General features: G+C 44.6%; 1 protein-coding gene across 4 annotated transcripts in view; it reads right to left on the reverse strand.

The window, feature by feature from the left end:
• LOC135249659 (BTB/POZ domain-containing protein 7-like) overlaps nucleotides 1-26,191 on the reverse strand; it is a 73,901-nt gene that overhangs the window by 33,191 nt on the left and 14,519 nt on the right. For 2 of the 4 annotated variants that reach the window (XM_064325187.1, XM_064325191.1), the window contains exons 2-3: nucleotides 2,467-2,706; nucleotides 1,855-1,908 (exon numbers count right to left, since the gene is read on the reverse strand). In XM_064325187.1, the coding sequence (XP_064181257.1) occupies nucleotides 1,855-1,908; nucleotides 2,467-2,548 (136 nt within the window). In that variant the 5' untranslated portion in view covers nucleotides 2,549-2,706. The remainder of the gene's footprint in view (nucleotides 1-1,854; nucleotides 1,909-2,466; nucleotides 2,707-26,191) is intronic. The other 2 variants (XM_064325202.1, XM_064325195.1) reach the window with 1 other exon arrangement.

Below are 26,191 nucleotides of genomic sequence, written 5' to 3' on the forward strand. Positions count from 1 at the left end.
CCATCCCCAGCGACGCCATTAAGGCTGCAGAAATACATTACCCGCTTATATCTCCCTAATGGCACTCGTGGCAGTCTCTTAATCAAAAGCTCCGACTCTCATTTCACTGGTAATTGAACTTCACTTTTGAAGCATGAATTAGATATCATTATAAAAATGCAGGCTGATGTCACCGAGGTTAATTGCCAATACATTGTAAGAGATCCAATTAAAATGTTTGTTTTGGGTTGAGAGGAAATTTTATATGAAATTGAAAAGTGTTTTGAGGCGTCTGCAAAAAAGGTAAACTAGATGTACAAGATGTACAAAAGACATTCTCTGCTAAAAATCACATTCACAAAGGTCTCTTACGATATAAAGCATAATCATGCGAAAATGTTACAATTAAAAATGTCATAATCTTTCAGTGACAGGCTTCCATGCATTATAAGCCTCACTGAGATATGATCCATTTTTAAGGTAATTAGTAGCTGGCATATTGCACGTTATCTTCCTTGTTTATTCGTCTTTATTTAGGTGCTAATGAACACATTGGCAGTGCCGATGCCGTTCCTCACTCGTTCATGCGTCCCATCTGGATTGGGCACAAGCAGCGCGAGTGTCACACGAGAGAGAGAGCGGAGACAGAAAAAGAGCAAGCGCGAGGTTTCGCACGTCGGATGCGGCGAGGCTGCAGCCCTGCTCTCGCTGCCTCTCAGCGAATCACGCCACAGTCGCGCCAGGGATCGCTTTCCATCTGGATGAGCGCAGCCCAGGAGCCGTCCTCCATAAACATGTGTGCGCTCTCACGCTTTCCACGTCTGCTTAGAAAATACAGGATTGTACTGTACCACGTAACCATACAGAGTGGTTCCCGGGTTCGGCTTGATCAGAGTACGAATCAGCTGCAGCTCTCCCAGACACAAATGACAATATTCCATTAGTTCCAAAAACGTTTTCTGGTTTTGGAACATTTTGGAGCAAATGTTCTTTGGAGATTCATATTTCGGAGGTTGAAGCTTCCGCATAGTTATGTGATTATGTAAAATTTGAAAATGCATTTACACTAATGCCCAAGCGATACCTGAACCCGATTCTTTGCCAAATTGACAGATGATCCCATGCAAGCAGATGCTGTTTGGGATGAACGTGGGATTTAGCTTGGCCAGCTGACTGAGCTGCACAGCAGCATGGTGGTTAGAGAGCTAGGCTTGTAGTGCAAAGGTCGCAGGCTCCATTAGCAGCTGGGGCATTGCACTGCACTACTGAGCAAGGCGACCCAAGCTGCTTCAGCTGTATAAATGCATGTAAAAATGTAATCTGTGGATCTGGGTAAGAGCGTCAGCTAAATGCCTCGATGCAAGAGCCATGCAATATCCTTATCAGTCTCTCCAGACCTATCTATGATCCTGGCTGAAATCAATACAAGAAACCAGTCCACACCCCAGATAACAAGCGACTCTGGGCCGGATCTGCGTCGATTCTGGCCCAAAATCAGCACCGCCGGACCAGAATCGGCTCAGATCCAGCCAGGAGTCGCTCGCTATCTGGGACACTGGCCACAAATGGGAAAAAAAAAACTCCACAAAAAAACGAAAAGAAAAAAGCATGTCGAGCCATTCACCCATTTACACGATGAAAAAAGTAAAATGAGCATTGCCAAGCAGAGCCCTGCTGAGAATTCATGACTGAACATGCACTGTAAACTACAAGCAGTGCATTCCCTTTGAAATACACAGCTAGCAAGACTGCAGTTGTGTAGAAACCCATTGGTACACACATCTGGCAAATGCTCTCTCCCCTCAAAGAAAGTAAAAAAAAGGAGAAAAGAAAAAGCATTCAAGTTCAAATCTGATGCTGATGTCAGTGGAGTACCTAGGCTGGCAGAGGGAAAGCGGAAATCGGCATATCCACGGAACTCTTTACTGCCTGGAAAAAGAAAAACGGCTTCAGCCTCATAAACAACAGTCATCAATAACACCCCCCCCCCCCCCCCACCGCCCCTCCCGTGAGTGACGATGAATGATGGATCAGGGCTTTGAGTCAGAAAATGGAACTTAACACATGGGTGATGAATAATTGAGCTGTTCTGTACGAGACAGAAAAATATAATAGGAACGGCTACGGCTACAGCGTTTCCAGCACAGCGGACTTGTCGCGGGGTTTTAATACATGGCAGGAGAGCAACAACCCCTGTTCATTAATGCGCGCTCTACGGCAGCAACCCCGCGCCTGCCTGCCTGCCTGCCAGCCAAACTCCGCTCGTAATCCTGGGTCCAGTGCCATCGCGCCAAGAGGAAGTCCAAGCGCTGCCTATGTGGCGCGGTTGTCATGCAATTCAGTAACAACTGTCATGCAGTATTTCAGAGACAATTAGCATATTGGCAAAGTAGGCGATGAAAACGAGGTGTGATGGACGATCGTTATGTCAAGTCTACGTGTGAAGGCATGGGGGTGGAGGTGAGATGGTGAGGGACCGGGGCTTACCTATGAAGGTCTGCTGGGCCTGCGAGTTGCCCCCGATGCGAGGGGAGCACGAGTGCGGGTAGCTGGAGGCATTGACACCCATCTTCTTCTTCCTCTTCAGCTTCTTCCTCTTGGCTTGGTCTGCTAGGGCCTCCCCTGCTGCGTCATTCTGCCCGAGCGCCGGTGGGGTTCAGCTGCCTGCTCCGCAGCTCGGGGCCTGGTCCTCACGCGTCGCAGACACTGGGGCCAGACCTGCCATCCCTGTAGGAAACAAAGAGCCAAAATGGCAGCGCGTGAGCCGGCAGCTGAATGAACGCACGGCGCTGCGTCACTGCTCACAATGAGCGGCTCAGAGCGACGCCCAGCGTGGGGCGTCTCCGTGGATACGTGCCTCTCCCCACCCCCATCGCGGGGAAGATGTGTGCAAACTATAAACTGAACCGTATAAAATTAACCTTACGCGTGCACATAGTGGCAGTGGCTTGCTAGCTGCACACCCCACCCCATACCACCCCCTCCCCCCACCCACCACCCTCCGAGCCTGCCCCTTAATTTGTCTGGAGAAGCCGGTCGGGCCCGGCATCATTAAGAGAAGACACGGCGCTGCTCGACCCTGAATGAAGTGAAAGGAACAGAGTGGACCAATGAACTCAGGGTGATGGACACAGCATGGGGGACATTCAGTCTCTCTGCCCCGCGAATGCCGCAAATTCCTCTTTAAAGGAACCAATGATTAACTTTCCGCTGGCCGCCCGTTCCCTTTGCCAGGGGAGGGCCCTGCAGGGAAGCAGTGTTCCGATTGAAAAAGACCTAAAAACCCTTTAAGAGAAGCTATTCCTACATCCTGACTTTAATGTTCGATTTTATAGCTCAATCTTTCGCTGCCAAAAATGCTCAGGGGGAGCTCTGGGCAGGCTCCCCTTCACCAGAGCAGCCAGAGAGAGAGAGAGAGAGAGAGAGAGAGAGGAGAGAGAGAGAGAGAGAGGAGAGAGGAGAGAGAGAGAGAGCTCTGTTTTTCCCCTTTTTCTGCCGCTTACTATGGGAAGGCGCGTTTCTAAACTTCGCGCTGACGGAGATGTATGCGTTTTCTCTCCTCGCCCCTCAGGAAATGTTGACTGGCGGGCACCGATAAATTTCGAGCAGATGTCTGGGGAGCCCCGCGCCCCACCTCTGCGCCGCCGCCCCCCCTCCTCGGCCCGGGCCGAACAGTCGCGTTTGTCGGAGCCCCCCGAGGACGTGCGCCGCGGCGGGAGTCGGCCTGGGTTACCGCCACGCTTCGCCCGCCGGTGCGCGCGGACAGAGGAGAGATAAAACAGGCAGCCGGACGTCAGTTTCAGCGGCACCGTCACCGGGGCTACGCGAACCCCTTTACACGAGTCCGGACTTTCGACTCCGCGCCTGAGTTCGATCGCAGCAGACCGTGCGTCTGAATGGCCTGACTGAATTCCGCGAGTGGAATTTAAAGCAGCCAGCTGGGCAAAAAAAAAAAAAAAAGTCAGAGAAATGATTCTGCAACAGGGAGAATCTCGTCCACTTCACACAGATTAATGCGACAGTCAAACTGTCGGAGGATTGATTCTCATTTACTGCGCGCTAATCCTCGAATAATGACCGATTTTGCGCAATTAGGGTCAATTAAAAGATTAATGACCACGGCAAGGACAAAAGAAAATCCAACCAACAAAGCTGGATCGGACTTCACTGTCTGAGCTATCTTTAGAAAAGGAGAAAATAAAATCCCCAAAGTTAAACCCAGAATCGACTGTTTCTGAAGTTACCCACAGGGCCCCTGGGGGGGGGGGGGGGGCAGGCTAATGTAGCAGCGCTGCGTAAACGGCGGGAGAAATCCGCTGATGGGGTGGCGGAGAGCGCGGAGGGGCGCGGCGCAGTCTCCCGCTGAGACGACGGGCGCAAGCGTCCCACGCCGTCGCTCAAATTCCCTCCGGAGAAGACGATAAATCTTACTTAAAACGTCCCGAATTCCAGCAGCTTCGCTAAAAATAAAAGCGCGTTTCCCCCGAAATAAAAACCCAGCGGAAGAGCTTCCTCTAGTTACGCTCCATTATCCTTAAGGAGAAAGCAATACGACAGAATGGATTCAAACGATTACAGTAATGAAGCTTTAATACCACATTCATAACCTACCCAGGGTGCCGGAATGACAAAAATGTAATAATTATATATGTTCCAGTCATTAAACAAATCCGGTAATGCATTCTTCTTCATGGAGGTCTTCTCCTCCTTTCATTTGTATGGGATAGATCAGATCAGATCAAATAATGCCTTCCCAATCACTTTTCAGTGAAAGGACAGCCAATAGGCTAATAAAAATCGTAGGGAGCAGTGAGAGAGCAGGAAACTATAACTACTTCACTCCTTGACAGGTCTCCTGAAGGTTAAATCACAACTTTAGACAATTATTAAATACTTTTTCAGCACAATAACCATTACCATCACCACATGGCATCTGCTTTACTTTCCTTTTATTCCTTTCCTTTTATTCTTTAATCATACCTGATGTGGTTATGAACATCCTAACTTCAGAGGCTCCTAGGATAATAACTGCTATCTACTGTCGATATAGCAGCCAATCAAAAGCAAGGCTATGCAGTTTCCATGTGATCATGTGATGCATTTTGTTGTTGGAAGCTGGATGGCCCTGCTCCTGATTGGCCGTCATATCAACATCTAGCAGACGGGATTTAGGCCCATGCTTTTATTTTTTCTGGAGGCACTGCGCATGGCCTCTGAAATTGAGGTTAGCTACCGCATTAGTTCTCATCACAGAACAAAGACAAAAAGAAAGCGTCTGCTTTCAAAAAACATTCGACTATCATTGTTACAGCTCACCAACCAAGCCCTACCTAAATGCTTTCAAATGAAAAACTGGAAGATGCCACCTGTCCAGAATAATTTCATTTAAAGGAGTATAAGAAATAAAAAAAGGAGATCTTATAGCTTTCGATCTGTTGACAAACGTCGAGATTCTCGAGGCTGAAGAAGCCAGGTGACTGGTAAAGGGTATACACATCAGCGAGACAGCCTAATTTCAGCGCAATACAGGAGACGCGTCCATCAACGCGGCTGATGGAGGCGTATAAATAAATAAGCGCGTTTCAGGACGGGCGAGACGCCACGGCAGTAAACTGACTGAGAGGAAGGGGCTTTCATCTCGCTCGAGTTCAGCGCTGATGACGGAGCGCGCTTTGGTGACGGGCGCTTCGCGTAGGACGCGGCCCCTGGAGTCGCCAGGAATCCGATGCAGTCTGAATGAGCAATTAGCAGGAGCCTTAGCAGGACAAGGCTGAGGCTCTCTTCTGGAGAGCTTCTCTTTGTTTTGCGCTAATTCGGAGGATAGCCCTCCCTTTGTCTCCGTCCCCCTGCGGGCCTTCTCTTTCCTCCGTTCTGTCCGAGGTGGAAACGAATATCTCGCCCTCGCCCCAGTTCCATCAGCGCCTCCCCACACGAGGGGCCGGCCTCGTTTGGCGCGGGCGCCGGGTCTCGCTCCGACCGCGGGAGGAGGAGCCCTTTCAAGGGCAACTCTTCGGCGAATGCGTCGAACGCTCCCCGCGGAACAGGAGAGGTGCGCTGAGGTCGGATATGACGGAGACCCGTCGACACGCCCCTTTCCCGCTCTCTCGCTCGCTCGCTCTCCCCCGCCCCTCCCGAATGCGAGCACAAAGCCGGCCGGGCTCCGGAACCCAAAAACAATCGGCCTAACTGCCCGTTCAGCTCCGGCCACATCTGCGACCCAATTTCCCCCATTCACAGAAACAAAGGTGGCCCGACTGCCCATTCCAAGCTGGCAAGCCTGAAAAGGACACATGGGTACGTTTCATACAGACATTTTCCCTGCTCTGGAGCTAAAAGGAGCCCACAGCGTTCCACATTCACACCGAGTTAAACACAACACTCCATTTTCTAGGAAACAGACAATTAAGGAAAACAGAGAAAATGACAAGTCTTCATCACTACCGCTCAAACCAAACAAATGCATCTGTGAGTAAATGAGTACTTTCAGAGAAAAACTCCAGTCATGCACACACACACACACACACACACACACACACTAAACAACTTTCTGAAGACTGCAGCCTTATCTGGCTTGATAAATAGGCTACCTTACCATCACTGACTACACACAGACACCACATCCTTAATGTCGGACGACAAGAGCGGCGATAACAACTTCCCCGTTTCCTCCACCGGCTCAACACCCACAGACCCCCTGTCCCCGCCCCTCGTCCACCCCGCGGGCTTCTGGGAGGCCTGCGCTGAGTTTCAGCGCAAAGCCTGTTTAATCTCAGGCTTCTTTTCCACCGCGCTAATAAATCCCTCAGCCCGCTCCGGTAGACCCGTGCGCTGCTAGCCTCTCTGAAGCAGTCCGTAACACCGGAGTAACAGAGTCTGCGAACTAAGACCTGCGTCAGTCGCACTGCTGGGCAAAGCGCTTTAGCTGACCGTCTCGTCGCATTTGGTTAGAAAACAAAAGTACCTGCCTCGTGTAAACAGGCACTCCGCGCTGAAGAGACGGAGCAGAGCGATCCCGCACCGAATGAGGGCTCTGCAGTTCCTCACAGGGCTTTTGGACGGAGCCCAGAGAGGATCTGCCATCTGCACTGGGTGTGTCTCTCCGCGATGGGTGTGTCCGTGTTTAGAATTGATACCATCAAAGGATGAGAAAATACAGCGGAACAGAAAAAGACTGAGGCAATTTCTGAGGTTTGAGTTTACTGCTCGAAAACAACTCCTTTTTCCCACCCACAACAAAACTAAGCAGGGTCACAAATCCAGATGCTCACGCAGTTTCATTCTAAAAACATGAAATGGCTCCAATCACTTTTCAGCTCATAAAACAAACACTTCTTCCTGCTGCTTCTATGTCTATGCAAGTCTTTTATATAAATGCCTGTATTACAGTCCAGGTATTCCACAGGACCACCAGCCACATCCAACCTGGAACCTATTCCTGAAGGGCTCATCTTAACAGACACTGAGAAAGGGGTATTACTGTACACTCACACTACTGTCTCCAGACAAGAGGCTTGACACGGTACATTCAGTACAATGATAGCTTCTATAAGTACAAAGGGAGTGCTACAGCATGGAAGTGACCGGTTCTGAAGAGTGAAAAAGAGAAGTAGCCTAAATAGAACAATTCCACCGAAAGGTAAACCAAATTCACTTCCCTGGAAGCCCCCAAGATGTTTTATTTTAGAGCGGTGCAAGAGAGATGGGTAGGAACGGGTGAAAGTTAATCGTGTTTGGGGGACAACAATGTCCCAGACTATTAAGCAACAGCAAAAGCCATTTAATGACCAGCTCATAAAAGGGTCCACTGTTTAGCCGTTTCCCCACTTCTGCCTCTCTGCTTCCCGCCACAGTTCACCGAGGGGGGGGTCGGGGGCGGGGGGATTTGGGTGCCGGGTGCTGGGTGACGGCTTGAAGGCCGGGGCAGACTGGATTATATGGCGCTAATGACAGGTGACAGGTCTGGGCCACACCAAGCAAGTTTCTGGGCACAAGGCACCCATCCCCCACACCCACCCCCAAATATATGGACCCCTCACATTCATGCACCTCAGCCATCCAGCCTTGGGGCTGTCCTACCAGAACCAGCACCAAACAGAACCACAAAGAAAGGTAACACACCAGGGATAAAATACCCCAAGCCTGGATAATGGGAGTCGGCAGTTGTATTCAAAAGTAAAGCAGCAGGACCAGCACAAATGTTCCATGTCATGCATTTGTCAATTTTTATTTTCATTTTTTTGAAATTGAGATCGAAGCAAACGCACATTTAAAAAAGAAAAACACGAATAAGTTCAATGCCTGAGTTTGTAAAGGTACTGCAGCACGGTACCGCTCATTCTGTCTGAAAGTGGTAATAGACAAGGTTCTTTCACTTCCTCAACAAAATGCTATACACACAGCTTAAACAAACCGCTTGCTTCTCACTAACAAAGCAAGTTTTCACACTCAACAGACTCAAGGTCCAGCACTGGCCAGGTTTTTCCTCTTAGTTTGTCTATGAAGAGGAGTTCAAAAAGAATGTATAACAACTGTACAGATTCAGATGCAGCTCTCATGCAATTTACTTGGCAAATCTCACAACCCTAGAATAAAAGGTCAGGCTTCGCTACATGTTAGGTTTCTTGAGGGCACACACCCAGGTTCTCAAGTCCATGACCTAGGCTATTTAGTGTTCACCTGGCTTTTCTGAAGATCCTGGTCCCTGCCGGTTGAAGAGGATAATATGAAGTTTGGGAAAAGCCTGCAGAAGACTAGAAAGGCGCCAAGTTCTGAACAGCCCTTGCAGACCCCTGACTCACGTGCTCAATAGATCCAGTTCCTGTGTGCAGCACAGCAAGATGAGCAATGATATTCTGAATCGAATTGTGTCCTTTCCATTTTGTGTTTGGAAAAGAAACGTGAAACTACAGTTCAGTGGCTTCTCTGTATGTTGCCAACAGGACATATTTCTATAAACAAAATATGCCGACAATTGTTTTATTTCAAAGTGATACAGAAACAAGTCAATGGGTCAACTAGGAATGCCAATCTTTTACAGATACATGAATTCACTAATTATTACACACTTGACTGATCATTAATTGGACAAATTATATTAATTATATTTTTACTGTGGCAACTCTACAGATGCTTGTAAACCTTCCGCAAGTGTCTTCTTCAATTCGTTTCCACTTTGAAGATGCAGTTCACACTGAGGCTGCGGCTATGGCGATGAAAGTAAATAAAGGCTTCCTGAGCTCATGCTTCAAGTTCCTGTCAAGAGATCCTGTGCGCTGGTTCCCCAGTCCCAAGGCTTACAGACCCAGGTGAAAATGTTGTGCAGCTACATAAGGCAATACAGAAGGCGAGCTATTTAAGTAGACAGAAAGCTGAATGGCTGAAGCTTTTAAAAAAATTCTGCCCAACCAATCCACAATTAGTTAGGCACAGGCAACTGAAGTTACTGCAAAAGCAACTACTTCCGTATGTGAAAATCTATTCTCCTCAGTCACAGCATTACACAATCATTAAGCTTGTACAACAAGCACAGAGCGTGTAAACATAATCAAAATGTGCTAACGCATTAAACATAAAATTTTATCAATCATTTAGGTATGCTAGAAGGAGCTTACCTTTCTATGTGAATGTAACTTGTATGCACAGCTTTTAATGACCAATTAGGGGTAATTTATCACTGTGACAGGCTCTATGTAGCTTGCAATTTTGTGTCAAAAGCTGCCCAGTGTGCTCAAAGAATGTTTTAATTCTCGCTGGCGCTTTCCCTGTACGAAATGCGCGTAAAGTTGGCCCCATTGCTTAATCTGAATTTATAAAGATAAAAAAGATTAAAAGTATTAAACGTATTAAGCTTAATAACCATCAGATTCAATGGCTCGCGATGGCTCCTCCACACTGCATCGGGAGGTAATAAAGGCGAGCACTTCGCCTCTCAGCAGAACTCTAACGAGCTCTAATGTATGTGCCCGGTGATTTCCTGCCCCAGTTGGCCGGCTCTTCATGCTCACTTACTGCTAGCTTCGCATTACTCAGCCTCCCACCACCAGGCCCAGCATTCATTTACTGCGAGGCTCCAGACTTTATCGCGCTTAGAAGGGAGTATTTACACTGTCCTGATACCGCAAACACAGAGGCAGTCCGACATTCCATCGGCTGAGACACTTCCTAGGTGATTTCACTCTTTACTGATGTTGAAATGCACGGCATGAGGAATGGGTTTACAGTACTAAATTAACTGCCCCCAGGTTTTGCAGATTAAATTAGGGGCTACAACCCACGTCAACAACTTCAATGACACATAACATTTAAAAAAATGTGTTTATATTAATCAATAACTAATTGCATTAAGTTTCAAAGCTGCAGATTATATACTATGTATGAGCAAGATTTTGGATTTCTTCATTTCATTCTTCCCAATTTTGGATTTCCTGACAATTACAAGACTTAAATGACATGCTTTTATTTTGAAATAAAACCCCCTTACTGCTAACATCTATGACGTGAAACTGGAAAGCTGCTAAACAGAGCTGCAGCTGTGTAAACAGGGAAAGGAAGGGAGAGGGGGTGCTCACATATGGAAAGGTCCGTCTTGAATGCATGATTGTAGTTTATAATTCAAAATCAGGGTAGACAGAGCTACACTGCAGCTTTCAAAAACTATAAATGACCATGATCCAATGAATAATAACCAAATTAATAGTCAAATTGGCTTGGGACACCATGGGACTGATAGTGACAAGCTTTTTAGGGGGCTGTCACAGCAGACAGTTAGTTGACAGTTGGTTGGACATGTTGCTATGGCCACACTATGCTAGGAAGCAGTTTTCCAGATTCCATACTAATTACTGAATTCCTTGTTAATTAGCCTTCTGAATTCCAGGATTCCACCGGTTCTCCACATTGCAAAGAGCATAGGGCCCTCGGCAAGCCACAAGTCATAATTATTGTTTAGTATAACCAAGTGAAAGCTCCAGACTTGCTTGAATCATAAACTGTAAAAAATATGGACAAAGGGACTGTGATGTCAACCACAGACTTTCCAAGAGCTTGTGAAAAACATTTTGCAACTGAAAAAGTACCAGTGCAGAGTGTATGAATGGGCCAAAGATGGTATGTATAGCATAACATCTAGCAATGTGAGTCTAGGGAAACCTACCACTACGTCCAAATAGGCTGAACATAACTGACTATCTATCACAGATTGTGTTAATTACTGAAGATTAGAAGTATGTCAAATTGACCACGTTACTACCTTCTGAATGAGTCCGTTTACATGCAATTCTTTCCAATTCTCTTACATGGCAAAACTGAAGGGAGGGCTACAGCATGGGAAACAATGAAGAAAAAGCTGAGGGACAGGGTCAAGGGCTTATTAGTAGACTTTTATGGCAACTGAGGGTACATACAACAAAAAAGTAAATGAAAAAAACAGGGTTAAAACTGCTCCAAAAATAAACTGCATCATAACTACCACGTTCTGCCGTCTTGTTCAAATTTGATAAAGGGTCAATCTGCTTCGATGAGTTTGAAGTTGTACGAGAGCAGTTCTTTAGAAAGGCAACAGAAAAGAGAACCATAAAATCATTTTGATCTGCAGTTTTCATGTTTTGCTTCCTGCTCTCTCACTCATTGGTTCGGATAGTTGGAAAGCCCCTGAAGACAACACAAGACAACAGAAATCATTTGACGGACTGCCTCACTAATATTTGAAGAAGTGAAAGGAATACTTTTCAAGCAAACTGCAGATGAGAAAAGTAACCGGTCACTTTATGGCTGGTCTGAAGCTCTACTCAGAACACTTTACCAATTTTAATGAAGCCATTGATAGGCTCCAAGCAGACCAAAGAGGGATAAATCATTTTGACATTTATGGGGGAGAAGAGAAGTGGGAAAAAAATGTATGCCATCAGTAGGCTGGCAGGGTTTCAGAGAACACTAAGGTGAGGCGAAGAGGAGGACGATTAATGAGGGCAAGTTTTTTTGTTAAAGAAAAGAGGAAAGACACCAAGGGCGCTCCACTCTCCATGGCCAATAACAGCATTTCACCAGGTCAGGAGGGACGAGGGGGGGGGTTCACATGGATATCAATCCGCTACGGTCGCGAGTGCGAGACCCGGCACCACTTCCTGCTGCGGCGCGTCCACAGACCGCTGCCTCGCCGAGCCGGCACAGCCTAGCGTTGTGCCGGTGATTAAACTTTAAGAGGACAGAACTGAGCCGGGCAGACCGGAGATTACAGTCCGCTCAGGGCGCTGAACTCTCGCACTGCTAAAGGTCAGCAGTCACTCACACTGTCAAACCGCCAACCCCGCCATCCAGGTTTCACTTGTACAGGGGAAGGGCTTCAGAGGTTCAGGCATTCAATCACACTCAGAAAGATCCAAATATTTACAAAGGCTGCTTGTGCCTTTTCAGCCCGAGTTGTTTAGCCATCCTAGCAGAAAACCTTTTATTTCACTACAATTAGTTCTGTGTAAGTATAGCAAATCCCTCTCAGGATATGGTGACTTGGTATACCGTGATACAGCTACGCTGTCTGTTGAATATCAAATGCCAAACAGAAAATACCCGCTCTCAGCAACAGTCCAGTCAGACGCAACAACCAGCATCCCAAAATAAAACAAATTGCGCAAACACAATTAAAACAGCAAGCAAAGCTTTCCCCTTAATCAGCGCTTACTAAAGCAAATCAGGTCACACCGGCTGCCTTCATTAAAAGAAAATCAACAGTCCAAAGCCTGTGTGCTAGACTAGAGGGACAGATACTGGAATATACGGTCGCAGCCAGAGGAGTGATCCATCGCACGGGCCCTGGTGTGGTCGCGGGTCGGGATGGAGCCCGGTCGGATGCGGTTGAGGTTAACGGCGCGGCGCTCCTGCGGCGGGGCGCGGGCAGCGGTGTGGCGGTGTTAACGAGCGCTGCGGACCGGCGGGGCCGGTCTCTGGCGGGCGATAACGCGCGGACCGCGCCGGGGCGATATCGCCGGTGATCTGCTGCGGGGCGGAGATAGCGGCCAGATGGGAGATGGGGAGCGGGGAGCGGGAGGGGCTTCTCTTCGGGGCCCAGCGATAGCATCAGCCCTGCATCACCACCTGCAGCCCTGCACTGCCTCGTCATATCAGACCCCATTTAGCGTCCTGTGATAAGTGCAGGGCAGGAGAAAAGTAATCTCCTAACCTCGTATTCGCTTTCTGCCTCGCAGGCATGAGTGTACGCTCAGTCTCACACACGCACGCACACACACACACGCACGCACACACACACTCGCAGGCACAGTACAGTAAAAATCTGCAACGAGCCTCATAAATCAAAGCAAATACAAATTTGCATGCTACCCAGTGAACATGCACCATTCTCTGCACTACGATTCAATATCAAGACTATGTGGATAACGATGCCAGCATCAACACTTCGTGCCTATAGGGCTATCAATGCATACATGTTACAAATCATGATTACTAGCAGCTTACTAACTGCACACTGAACTGAACACCTTTCAACAATTTAGGGAAAAATCCAAAAATCGTGGAAAAAGGGTAAAACTGCCAACTGCGACTTGTGCGAGTGCCGCTTCCTGCAGCCATTTTTTAATATAAAAGAGCATCCCTTGATCCTCAGATTCAGTGGCATCTTATCTCCCTGAAGGGTCCTCCCGGAGGCCAGCTACTTGTGGGCATGTCGTTATAAAAAGAATGTCCCCTGACATACCAGCAGGCTGTGCCATAGACTTCAGCGCTGCATTTTGCCAGAAATGAATAAATGTTAATGTCTGCTCCTGTAATTTAGGCTGACATCATAACATTCATCCCCCAGCACCAAACACTCAATTTAAAAAGGACAAATTCATTTCAGAGTCCCCTAAAATGTGTCATAGAGAATTGCAAAACTTATTATTAAAGTTGTATTAAATGTCCAATAGCTTGTTCCCAATTTGCAGGCCAGCCTTTAATGCTTTGAAAGATGAAAATACTTAAATGGTGTTCTTTTTTTTTTTTTAAATGTCCTGATAAATTTTGATTTAGTTTTGTCATTATAATGCACATACATTACTCTGCAATTGTACATTCGACAGCTGATACGGACTAAGAACGAAAAGTTTACCAAACAAGCCTTGCATTAATTTATATGTGGGGGAGGTCTGCTTTTGAAGAGGGAATGCATCCCACAATGCCTTTGGAAAAATAGATTAACCACAAAGAGAAATAACTGAAGATCGGTTAAATCGTGTTCAGAAAAGAATGAAAATTAAGCAACAAGACGAAAGTAACATGTTGCCAACTCAAGCATGAGATACGGCCACACCAAGTATCGTGGTGTAGGCTATAAGCTCACAATGCTATGTACTGGGACACAGACCTACTCAGCAATGAAGAGGGGTTACAAGGAAAGTCATTCATATACGCAAAATTAAGCCTATTGAATTGCTTTTTTTGATTCACAGAGTCTTTTGTACTCTCTGTGAAAATATCCTGAAGCTCATATATCCTAAATGCATGAAGTCTCCTATATCTGATAAGGTGGCCTTCACACCTGGAGAGCACAACCCAATGTATTTTCCAATTCCCCATCTCCAGGAAGCAAATGGTTACAATCCTTTCCCATCTGACATATTGTCAGGTGTTTTATAAACAATTTATAAATTACTAAATAAAAAAATAAAAGTAACAGAAAAAAGTTTAAAAGGAACACCTTTTTGCAGACCGTAAACGCTAGCCAATCTATGCAATTAATGTTCCCTATCTGTAATTACATAGCAGCCCACATTAAATTACAGGACACAAAAAGCCTTGGCAGAGAACCCCTCTTGAACATTTCATCTGCTTTTAAATGTCACTTGCACACATTCCCTTTTTTACTGCTCACTTTGTATTCTGCAGGCGCAGCCGCTGTAGCGTTGCACTGAGTCTACAGTCAGAAAGCAAAGTGGATGCCGGCTCATCTACTGGTAGGAGTTTATCCCACCGAGGCCTGTGACACTCCAGTGTCCACCCTCCCTGTCTGTCACCCAGGCAGCCTGGGACGCCATCCTTTCATCACTGCGCTCAGGTCTGGACACATTCACTCAGGGAGTTGGATAAGAAAACAGCAAATAAAAAATAAAAATAAAAAACACACTCTCCCTCTCAAACGCACACAAGCACACACACAGGCATACATACACACGCATATGCGCGCACACACACACACACACACACACACACAGGAAAAAAGCAGGATTACCACACCATAACACATGATAGTGTCGATAGAAAAGCATGACGAAGCACGCAAAGGCAAAAGCGATAAAGAAGGCGACGGGTGCAAAAGGCTCATTCCCAGCGGTTTTATCGATTGCATTGTTCCGAACAAAGAACACGAAAAAGGTGAACCTGAAAAATAAGTCTGACCAAATGATGAAACGCTGCTACGATCCCGTTCTTTTCTTTCGCGTGCTTTCAGACAGCACGCAGGAAAGAGAAACTACACTGCAGTGCATAATCTATTTAACCAAGCGACCCGCAACCAAACTGCACAGCGCGCGATCAAATGCGCTAATAACCACAATCCATAAAAGGGGTTATCTAACGGTATGAGTCCACAAAGAGACTGATAGACTCTTTAAGGCCCATCAATCACCCGCGCTTCGATCAACTGGTTAAGGCGTTGATGCGAGTGTCTGTAAATCTCAACTTGCAGATGCGAGAGACCGCGCACAAATTTCGCAACCCATTTATTTCCCGCATTGCCTTTTTTTTAATGAATAACTTGGGATTTGGACTGCACATATTCCCCCTTCTCCCGTTTGGAATGATGAACGACTCCAATCTCGACCCGGGATCTCGGAGCTGCAGCTGGAGGAAAAGGCCCATAAAAAGGCGCGGGGGACAAGATAGCGTATTCATTCAGAGTTAAAGCAAGCGGCCGGGGCTGAACGGCCAGGCCCGGGGATCGATTCCGTCATCTGCCATTTGGCTTACAGTAACTCGTGCTGATGCCCCCTGCTCCCCAAGGTTTTAAAAATAAAGTGCCTGTCAACACAACCCATTAAACCAGGTTACAGTCTATCAAATGGCCTTTTTGTTGTTGCTGCATGGAAACCCACAAATGTCTGCAGCCTGCACACAGAAGTTCAAGAGGAAAAAAGAAAAAAAAAAAAACTCCACATAAAAGAAAAAAAATTGTTTCATTTTGATCCCGACTTTGGACGTGGCTCAAATTATAAGTAATAGGCCTACATCTGGACCGGGGCAGCCGGTGTTTCAGCAACCCAGAAAACAAATGCAGAAAACTATCCTGCCCCGGAATCGACACCAATATAGCGGGTCTCCGGTACCGAAGAAACTTGCATCCGAGTGGATCCGAGTGGCCTTATGTCTGTGCCGTACATACGGGAGGGAGGAGACAAATCTGCGTCTCCATGAACGAGAGCTCTTGCATCAGGATCGCTGATTAAGGACTAAGGGGACAGTATTTGGTGCATGAACGGCACAGATGCTAAGAGATTTGGAGAGACTGTCTCTGTGTCTGAGAAGATGCAAGAGGCTGAGGTACCGCAGGGCTGCTTAATTAAAGTTTAGCATTTAGAAGCAGGGAATAAATTTCTACTAATGAAGCTTCAGCAATATCATCTGTATACCGTTTACTAATCAGCGATTTCCAAATCACTGGCAAGAGCTACATAATGAAATCAGCGTCAAGAACGTGTATTCTGCGAGAAGGCATGGGACTGAATATTCAATTGTTTAAATATTGGACTGAGGTCACTGACTGATTAACTGAAACAAAATTTGGATTCATTCTAGCGAACAAAAAAACAAACATTTTTTTCCCCAAAACGTATGTTCCACAAAAATTGTACAATCAAAATATCACTGATAAAACAAAGTCAGTCAACAGAAGCAATCCATTTTCAGCTCCAGATTCAATTCCAAATAATAAGGAACACTGCACAGCCCCATTACTTCTATAGCATTTATTCAAGATTATAAACATAGTCTCAGTTTTCATATCATGCCAGTAGTGCTTTCTTTCTCAGCTAGCTCTAAACTCCCTGCCCCCCACCCTGACAACTTTAGTTCTGCTTGGATGCTCTTTTTGATTTCTAAAGGACTTATTTTTCCCCTTCAGCTCTCACCTTGCCACCCCAGTTGTCTCAGTGCACCCCCCCGGGGCACACCCCCCCCCCATACTGGTGTATGTAGATATAGGAAGCTGTGCCACAATTTCCTTCAGCACAGCAGTCTCAGGTTGCATGTGCCAAAGGGAATAATTCCGACTGAAACTAAGATGAAACAATCTTTTGAAGAATAATCTGGTAAAATACACATGTACCTCCTCTGGAGGTATAAGATTGCTGTAGAAGCTATTTGAGTTACCTGATGTGCATTTCCCTGCTTTTGAAAAAAAAAAAACCTCCTGAATTTCCTCATACCAGCCATTGTAAAGACAATGAATGTCGAAAATATCCTTCATCGCTCAACAACTTTCTGGGCCAATCAAAAACATACAGTAAAACTGAAATAATATTTTTAAAACTCCAGAAAGTGAACTCAATTTAGGTCACAAGGACTGCATTTAACTTCAGCCATCAGAAGAACTGTCATGTTGCTTGCTTTAACAGGTAGGCTATTTGTAAAAACTGGCCAATTCCAGACCTGCACCAGAACAGAGAAATAGAGAAAATTATCTGCTTCCAGTTGTAATGAATACATTCTTTTTTTTGCCACAGCCTGAATTTTTCCAAGTTTGATTTATTGAAGCTTTGCCGTCATAAGATTAGATGGAGCTTGATCTCAGATCAAATTTCACAGGTTAGTAGACTGCCAGCCCTGAGCACAGTCAGCTGTACCCATGACTAAATGGAGCAGTAAGCGCTTTTGCCTTTCACAGATTTATATCCGCTGCATTACTGGGTACACAAGGTTGAAAATAGTACAATTTCTAGAAGCCAGTGCCCCGACTGCAGCCTCTATTTAACACTGAACAAACATTTACGCAACGTTGAGCATAAATGCCACAAAGGGCAAGAGTTTACGTGACAGTGTTTATATCAGTAAGTGCACACAGAATAAGGGACAGAAGACTGTTTACAGAGTTTTGACTGTGCTACACGAAGGTCACGCAAAGGTAACAGATACAACACTCTAGTCTAGCAGGAAGTTGTCCACAGAAAAGCTGATTAATTCAATGTAGCACATAGCTGTGACATGATCCTCCTGTTTTGTAAAGGACAGGGTGACATTTTTAAAATGCTGGGTACTTTCACTGATATCAAAAAAGGCCTAGTTATAAATTAGACTAACAACTATAATTATGTTTCTGACAACAATGTCCATTTGTGCAATCCAAGAAAACACAAGCCAGCCATCTGTAAACTGATACGGCATTTTTAGCTTTGGGTACAAAAGGCGGCTGGAAATAAAAAGAAACCCAGCTTTGCCAAGCTTAGCACCCACACAGTACAAACCGCTAGGTGCCAGCATACCAATTCAACCCCAACTGAGAACAGGTATTCAAAACATCACAAAATAACACAATGTTACAATTAAATGCGCTGCACATCTGCAATTCCGTTTACGTGATTTATTAACCTCACCACCGAAGCAAGGCTGGGATATGACCACATGCTTGAAACCAGGTGAAATAACAGGAAGAGGGGGATAGAGCCATTGTTCTCTGTGGAACCCTGCAGCCCAGTCACTTTTTAAACGCTGAAATTAGACCAGAAGGGAATAAATCCTGGGAAGAAAGGGATTGTCTGGTCTACATCTGGATGTCAGCAGTTATGCGGTATGCTGGCCAACTGGCTCTGCTGAGACTGAACAGAGATGTTATAAAAGGTGACATGCGCTTTGTTAAGCAGCTTAGGGAAATCTAAAGACTACAGTAAACACTAATAAACCGAAAGGTTTCATAATGCCAAGCAGCAGTGTTGACAGACCAAGAAGGGAAGTGGAACAAAGAACAGAATGCCCTTCATAAAACATCACTAGCAGGATAAGCAGTGTATACAGGCTCAGAGTGGGACCTTTGCAGGAAACATCACTCGAACCCGAATCATGGATGGGGTAGATGATTAATGGCAAATTAAATGTTAGCTAGCTAGCAAATTATTAAACATTACACCATTGATTTCCTTCAAAGGGTAGATTAAACCCCTTTCAAACTAACTTATTATAGCTGACGTTACACCAGGATGTCAATAATACCCAATATTATCCTTGACAAGTAGAATAAACCAGAATTAACGCTTGGCAACAGTAGTCAACACAGATATCACAATTTGGCCAACAGAAAAAGAGTACGAATAATTGGGTTTTATAAGAACACAAGTACATAAAGACCACTTACAGGGAGGACTGGAAATTAAGGTTGTCCGCCCCCCCGCCCGCGACAAGTGGTTTAGATGAAGGGTGAGAACCAAAGAGAAAGCACTAGGCCCGTTGGGTGAGTGGCAATTAAAAAGTGCATAACGGACTTCAAAAAGAAACTCATGATAAACTGTGTATTGATCTCTCATGTCTCTATATGTCAATCTGAGTCTGAAGCGTCACGTTAAGTTTCAGTGTCAGGCAGGCTCTTCCTGGCACGTTTTCCCTTGGGGTTTCCCAGTTAGCCAATCAATTTGAAGGACTCTGCTTCGATGAGCCAACTGGTATTCAACACTGTTCTGTAGCATGAATTTCGAGGCAAGACTCACATAAAACTGTCATCTACTCTTCATGATTGCATCAGCAATAACATTAAGCGATGAAATGCATCGCTTTGTTGCAAATATTCTGCCACTGCCACCACCTCAACCAAACACTCTTCATTTAAAATGTAGCCTACAAAAAAACAGGGGTGAGAACATCTATGGATAGCTGGATAACTGGTGGGGACTGGCTATGCACTGACCATCCAACTATGCAGGGTAGCAGGGATAGTGTTTTGCAGCATATTCTCTAAGAATTTTGAAAATGCAAGTATAAAATATAATGTGAGTATGAAATATAAAAAATGTTTAGGAGCACAGGCACATGTAGACATTTTCCCCATAAATTGTGCAAATTGTTGATGAGAAATTTTATAGCAGAAAACATTACAATAAATACAACCAATTATGAAGTATATCTACCAAAGTTGGAAATTAAGTTTAACCGCTCGGCCAAGGCAAGCAGTGAGTGAGATTTCATGAGCAGCAATTTAAGGGAGACTGTTGTGTAAAAAGGGATGTAACTGAAGATCATAATCTGTGAGGATCAGGTACCTTAAAAAATAGGCGGGGTTTGGCTTAAGGTACTGTAGTAGAATGACATAATGCCTAATCCAATCTCTAGGCATGAAACAACTTTTAAGCAGCAATATAAACGGGTAAATTCAGTCATGAATCCTGCGGCAAACATAGCCAATTCTAGCGATTAGTGAAACAACATCATCATTCACTGTTTTTTCCCCAATCCTACAATTTTAGTGCTTGGAATGCACTCTCAACCTTCTATTCCAATTGCTGTATTTGGCATTTCATCAAAGCAGTGAAATTCATTTTGATACATCATTTGCAGCAGAGAAATAGCCAAACAGGAAATGTATGTTTAGGGACTGGGTCTTGTTTTACAGTCTGGCAGCATCAGTTGATTGAATTAACTTCCCAAACGGTGAAATATATTCTTTACATTGTTTAAATAGAAATTTACCTTTTGCTAATTTCCATCTATGCCCCCTTCTTCTACTGGTAGAACTCAATCTGAAAAACGTACAGTAGCTAACCATGTTATAGCTAAAGCCTTTAGTTAGTTTAAAACCCTTAATCAAATCTCTACATAGACTCCTTTTACCAAGCTTGATGAGGTTAAGTATCTTAAGGGGCTCCTCATAACATACATTTCATACCAGGAACCAATTTAATTGCCCTTCTTTGAACTTTAACCAGAGCTTCTATATCTTTCTTGTAGTGTGATGCAGAACTATACATGACATGAAAAACAAAGTTTATTTTTAAAAACTTCAGCCGGTTGACTATAAAATATTTTCTGCTCGGTAATATCCTAATAAATGGCTCAAAACATTGTACCCACTTTGTTCAGATCTATTGGGAGTACAGATCATTTTCCTGTTTGCACAGAATTTCATTAGGCAACTCAAATGGCACAAACTAGAGAAGGGGGATTTGGAATTCTTTACAACTGCGTTCATTTCTATTCTCTTGAATGCAAACTCTTGCAAGAGGCATCACTGATGTCAGAGGGACATATATCATGAAACAATTTAAAGCTTACTCATGTTCAAGCCCTTCATAAATTTCACCAAGCTGTGCACTCCAAGGCAGAGGAGACAACTGCTTTCTGTGGCCAGGGGATGTGTCCTTGGTGACCAGAGCTGGAGATAGTGCAAAACAAAACATACTTGCAATTCTTTTTTCTTCCTGTGCAGAATATTTGCTCTGGAACAGTCTATGCTGCAACTACAAGGTCTTTGTCCAATGAGGTGAACAAGTTCTGCAAAATATAAGCCTTCATTGTTCACTAAATCCAATCAACTTGCACACAAGCCTCATTAACAAAAACAGCTGCGGGGTTTATTTTTAAAGGCAGGGAGAGAATCCGCTTCCACCCATTGTAACCGCAGAAGAAGCTAACAGAACGGTCTTCCTGCAAGCTAGAAGCCAATTATTTCAGCAGTGTTAAAAAAGTTACTTCATTTAGAAAGACCGCACTGTTGGTTTAGACAGACACAAAAACCCAAAAAATTGAAGTGAAGAATGACAACATCAGTAGACTAACTTGTTTATTGTAGAAGAATACATCAATTAATATAAAAAGGTCATGAATTTGCTTCCCCATTTACAATTCAAAAATCACCAAACAGTACATTATCAATCTGCTGTGGCTTCTGTGATGCAAAATACAGAGCTGCATTAAACCCATACATGGAAAGGTCACATTGACTTTAATAAGGAACATGCATCAATTTCCACTACACTGAGGGTTATGTGCAGTGGAACATGGGATCTGGAATTAGAGTCAACCACAACTCACTTACAGTGAGTCAGTCAGAGATAAGTGTGAGCATCAACGAGCAGACAATGCATATGAGGAGCCGATTGGCTGGCTGAATTATTGACTGTCAGGTTGCTGTGGAGACACAGTGTGTTCTGCATGCAGAAGCCTATATATACATGCCATTTGAGACCCTTTGACAGCACTTCACTCTTTAACACACTTCAGTTCAAGCTTTCCCAGTATATCACTCAAATTCAGAGTAAGGTCTTGATGGAAGGTGGATAAGCTCTAACACAACTGGCAGGGGTTAACTGCGATTTAAATGGAGTCAAGCTTTCAGCCTCCACAACATTAATAGAGGTGGGGAAGGCCTTGATGCAGATCTCATATGAACTCCGTTCAAGTAGTGAAATTCTCACCTTTAAACTGAAACTACAGAGACACAAAAAGTTTATGTAAACTAAAGCTAAATGTAAACTAAATGAGGATTTAGATATTTAAAAATGAACAGTCAGCAAACACACACACACTCACACACCCCTCCAAAAAAAAAAATTCAAAAAAGATGCTCAAACTCAAAGATTTGAGCAAAAAAAACTATGTAGCATTTTTTGAAAAGCAAGAAACAGCGTTAAGGGGGGCATAAAATTCATTAGCGGAGAGAGTGAAGGTATCTGTCTCTAGGGGCCTGTCTCTCACTCTAACCACATCTGGCAGGAGGGGGAGTTTCAGTTTCGTATCTGAGCGGTTTGAAGTCTAAATTCGTCCTGACGCGTTACTGACTGAAATGAAACATTTCAAAAGCTTGGGAGAGAGGCTTCCCAAAAATGCCAGTCTGTTACAAAGGGCAATTGCATGCCCTCCCACAAGGCTGCTAAAAGTCAGCTTTGCTTTGTTTTTTTCCCCACCCATTCTTTTAAAGGTTGGAGAGTGGAAAATCCTGACCGAGAACACTGAGCAAAGGCGCGTTCATCAGAAAGAGAGGCTCCTCCACACACCGGCTTTGGGGGCTCGGCTTCTAAACCCTGAAGCCCCTCCCAGGCACCCGGACAGCACCGCTGTGTAAAATGCCTTCTGAGGGAGGCGTGCCTTTCACTGCTCCCTTCAGTCAATTCCGTCCAGCTCCATGTGACGTGTGAAATGGCTCGGAGCGAGTTGCTGGAGTGCGAAAACGAGGCAGGCGGTACGGCGTGTCTTTGCGTGTAGGTGCACATGCTTTTGCGCGTGAGCGTGCTGCGTAGGTCCGGGCCGTGTATGGACTCGTATCGTTCGCTGTTGGGTACAGACTTGGGATCATATTCGGGATTATTGCTGTGCTCATAATAACCAAAGGACAGAACCTTGTGACAGATATTCTTCTCCAGACAACAAATCTTCAAGGAAATCAAAACTCTTGTTGCTCATGTACAGTTAGAGAGCAAAATGTCACAACATAAGGTCTTCAGGGTAAGGAGAACAATCAAACCTCCTCCAGAGGCACCAACACCCTCTGTCTTAAGAGGGAAAAAGGGAAAACTAAATATAGCCCTCTGCTAGGAAATAATTATTTTCAGTTTACAGTGCGAGGCATTCTATCAACATACTGCGGTTAGAGGAAGACCACTTTTTTATTTGCCAAGTTAAACAGAGAAGCAAGCAATTGCGCAAAGCCTGTCACAGTCCCCTGTAAAATAGAGAGAGGAGAAAGCAATATGGGAAAAGGAAGAGGTGAGAGAAGTCCGGTGCTGTCTCCACTGCACTGAATGAATGTGTTAGCCGTTTAAGGAGGAGGGAGTGCACGCAGTCCTGATTAGCCTACACCCTCACTTTAACAGAGCCACAGAAGTCTCAACACACAGCGCTCTGATGCGGGCGGGCCAATTTGCATCTGGCCATTTTCAAATACATTGCATCCTCAGTACGACGTTCTGCCCACAGGGCTCAGCGCAATTTCAAGGTATACAGAGAGCACTGAAAATGTAACCTGAAGTCACTTCGCTGCCGTACAGGGGCCGTGGTGACATCCGGGTGCCTTTAGGTTAGCTTTCGACGGAGGAACAGATCCCCAGAAGAGCGATAGCTGACCTTGTGCGGGGACGGGTGTGAAACCGTGTATTTGCAGAGCCGTGGGATGGGAAACATTTTTTTTTTCTACCTGGAGCTCAATGGAGAAAATGCCATTTTCACCCCAAGCACTAGCATGGCGTCCAATGTAGAATTAAGGGTGCCAAGCATGTTTCTTATGCCATGGTCATAAATTAATATTATAGTATTTTATATTTACCAATTTCCAAGGGATCAGAGCATTAACTACCTTTCAATTTTCGGTTTAATTTTATTTATGCAGTCAATGATGCGATTCTTTTTTATTCATTTTTATCATTGCAATTATTCATGGCAGGGTTCATAAAGCAAACCTGTCATTTTTGTGTTCCAATGAAATTTTTCTGATTTCCAAAGCACTCCTTTTTTTAGTAGTGCTCAAAATCAAAATAAAAGCAGGGAAATGGCTTTTGTGAGTTTTCAAAGGCATTAGAAATAATTGCATCCTATTACTGAAACAGAGTAATCAGTGGAATTGCAGTCTATGTGCCTAACTTGCAGGACAATCTTGCAGGATATGTTCAATTAAGAAAGTCATGACAAGAGCTGGGCATTGTTCGAAATTTTTCCAGTTACAATTGCTTCAATACCGGTTTCAAAAAGTTTTTTTTTTTTTGGATCCTGCTTTGAAAAAAGGACCTATTATTATTATTATTATTAACTAGCTGGAAATGAGCATGATCACAATGCCGCAAGGCTCCTGTCAACATAGTGACAAGGAAGTATGTACAACAGTATAGCCAGCCAACCTTAGCATAATTAATTTTCTAATTCAACAGCAAAAGAACCACACACCGAACTGTATTCTAAAAATAAATGGTACTTTAATACAAATTTAGAAGCAAAGGTGAAGTGACAACCAGCGAGTCACTTAACATGTCCCCTCACCAACATTATTTGTCGGGGGGGGGGGGGTGATGTTCATTTTTGGAGGCGGGGAAGTTGAATCCATGAATCATTACACATGATTCATGGGGGGGGGGGGTGATGTTCATTTTTGGAGGCGGGGAAGTTGAATCCATGAATCATTACACATTTAATCAAATTGTAAGTGTTTCCAGACTTGCATGATATTGCTTTGTGTTGTATTATGCATTATCACCGTCTGCTTTAGAAAAGAGAGGCCAAACCTTTTAATTATGTCAAGTACATTCTTGTAATACTGTGTCGGTTGACTGAAAGTATTAGGCCATTTTATTTACTCTCCTCGCTTCTTATGTGCGCGAGTTCAGAGATAGTAAACTGTTCACATAGCCTATTTATTTTGTACCAATTTATTTTTATACACAGTAAGGACCAAAAGTTTCCTTTGAAATCTGACAGATTTTGGTTCCGGTCAGTTCTATCAAGAAGTCTGCACTTTGAAAGAACCTAATTTTGGTGCCCAGTCTTGACAGCTTGAAACACCATGAAAAGGTACTTTTCAAGCACTTGCTTTTTTGCCAGGTTGCAATCTCTGTGACAGGGCTGGAACTGTCTAGGGTTGCTTCCTCCAGCTGAGAGAATTTTGATCATGGCAGACACATTTTGATGCTTGCCACCAATGTACTGAAAAAAAAAAATTATAAAGAGAAATCCTGCCTATTTCTGGGTTATGAAAAAAACCAAATCAAGTCACTTGGGGCTAACAAGACAGAGGAATACCATCAGGGGATGGTTTGTTGGCATCATCAAAGATTGAACCGAAAATCTGTAAATGCAAGTCAAAATGTGAACAAGAGAGTATGAAAAAAAACTATAAATGAAAACTATACCTTCTAAAATCCTGCCACAAAACCTTACACTCCTACAGTGAAATAGAGGACACGGAATGTGAAATTATGCACTTCACAGACTCGGAGCACATATTCTTGAGATTGGCCTATCTAGGCCTATTTAGAACACTTCCGTGGCAAGGGGCCTAGCATAAAGACACTGAACCCTAACAATGAGAACCGTTCAGACTGCATGAGGGCAAATTGCACAACTTTGCGAAATTCCTCACATTCAGTGGAACTCCTGGGCTGTATGCCCTAAAGTAATCATTCGGGTACTAAGTGAAGTGGTCTTCCCTCAATAAGGGGCTTCAAATCAGTGAATGGCTATGCAAGTACCCACAGCAAAAGCCTTTTGCTTTCCTCTGCCTCTTCCTGGGATCTGAGGTTTAGTCTGCAAACCTCAACTGCATGTGGTG

Source organism: Anguilla rostrata, chromosome 1 (genome assembly GCF_018555375.3).
Source record: "Anguilla rostrata isolate EN2019 chromosome 1, ASM1855537v3, whole genome shotgun sequence".
NCBI classification, from domain to species: Eukaryota; Metazoa; Chordata; class Actinopteri; order Anguilliformes; family Anguillidae; genus Anguilla; species Anguilla rostrata.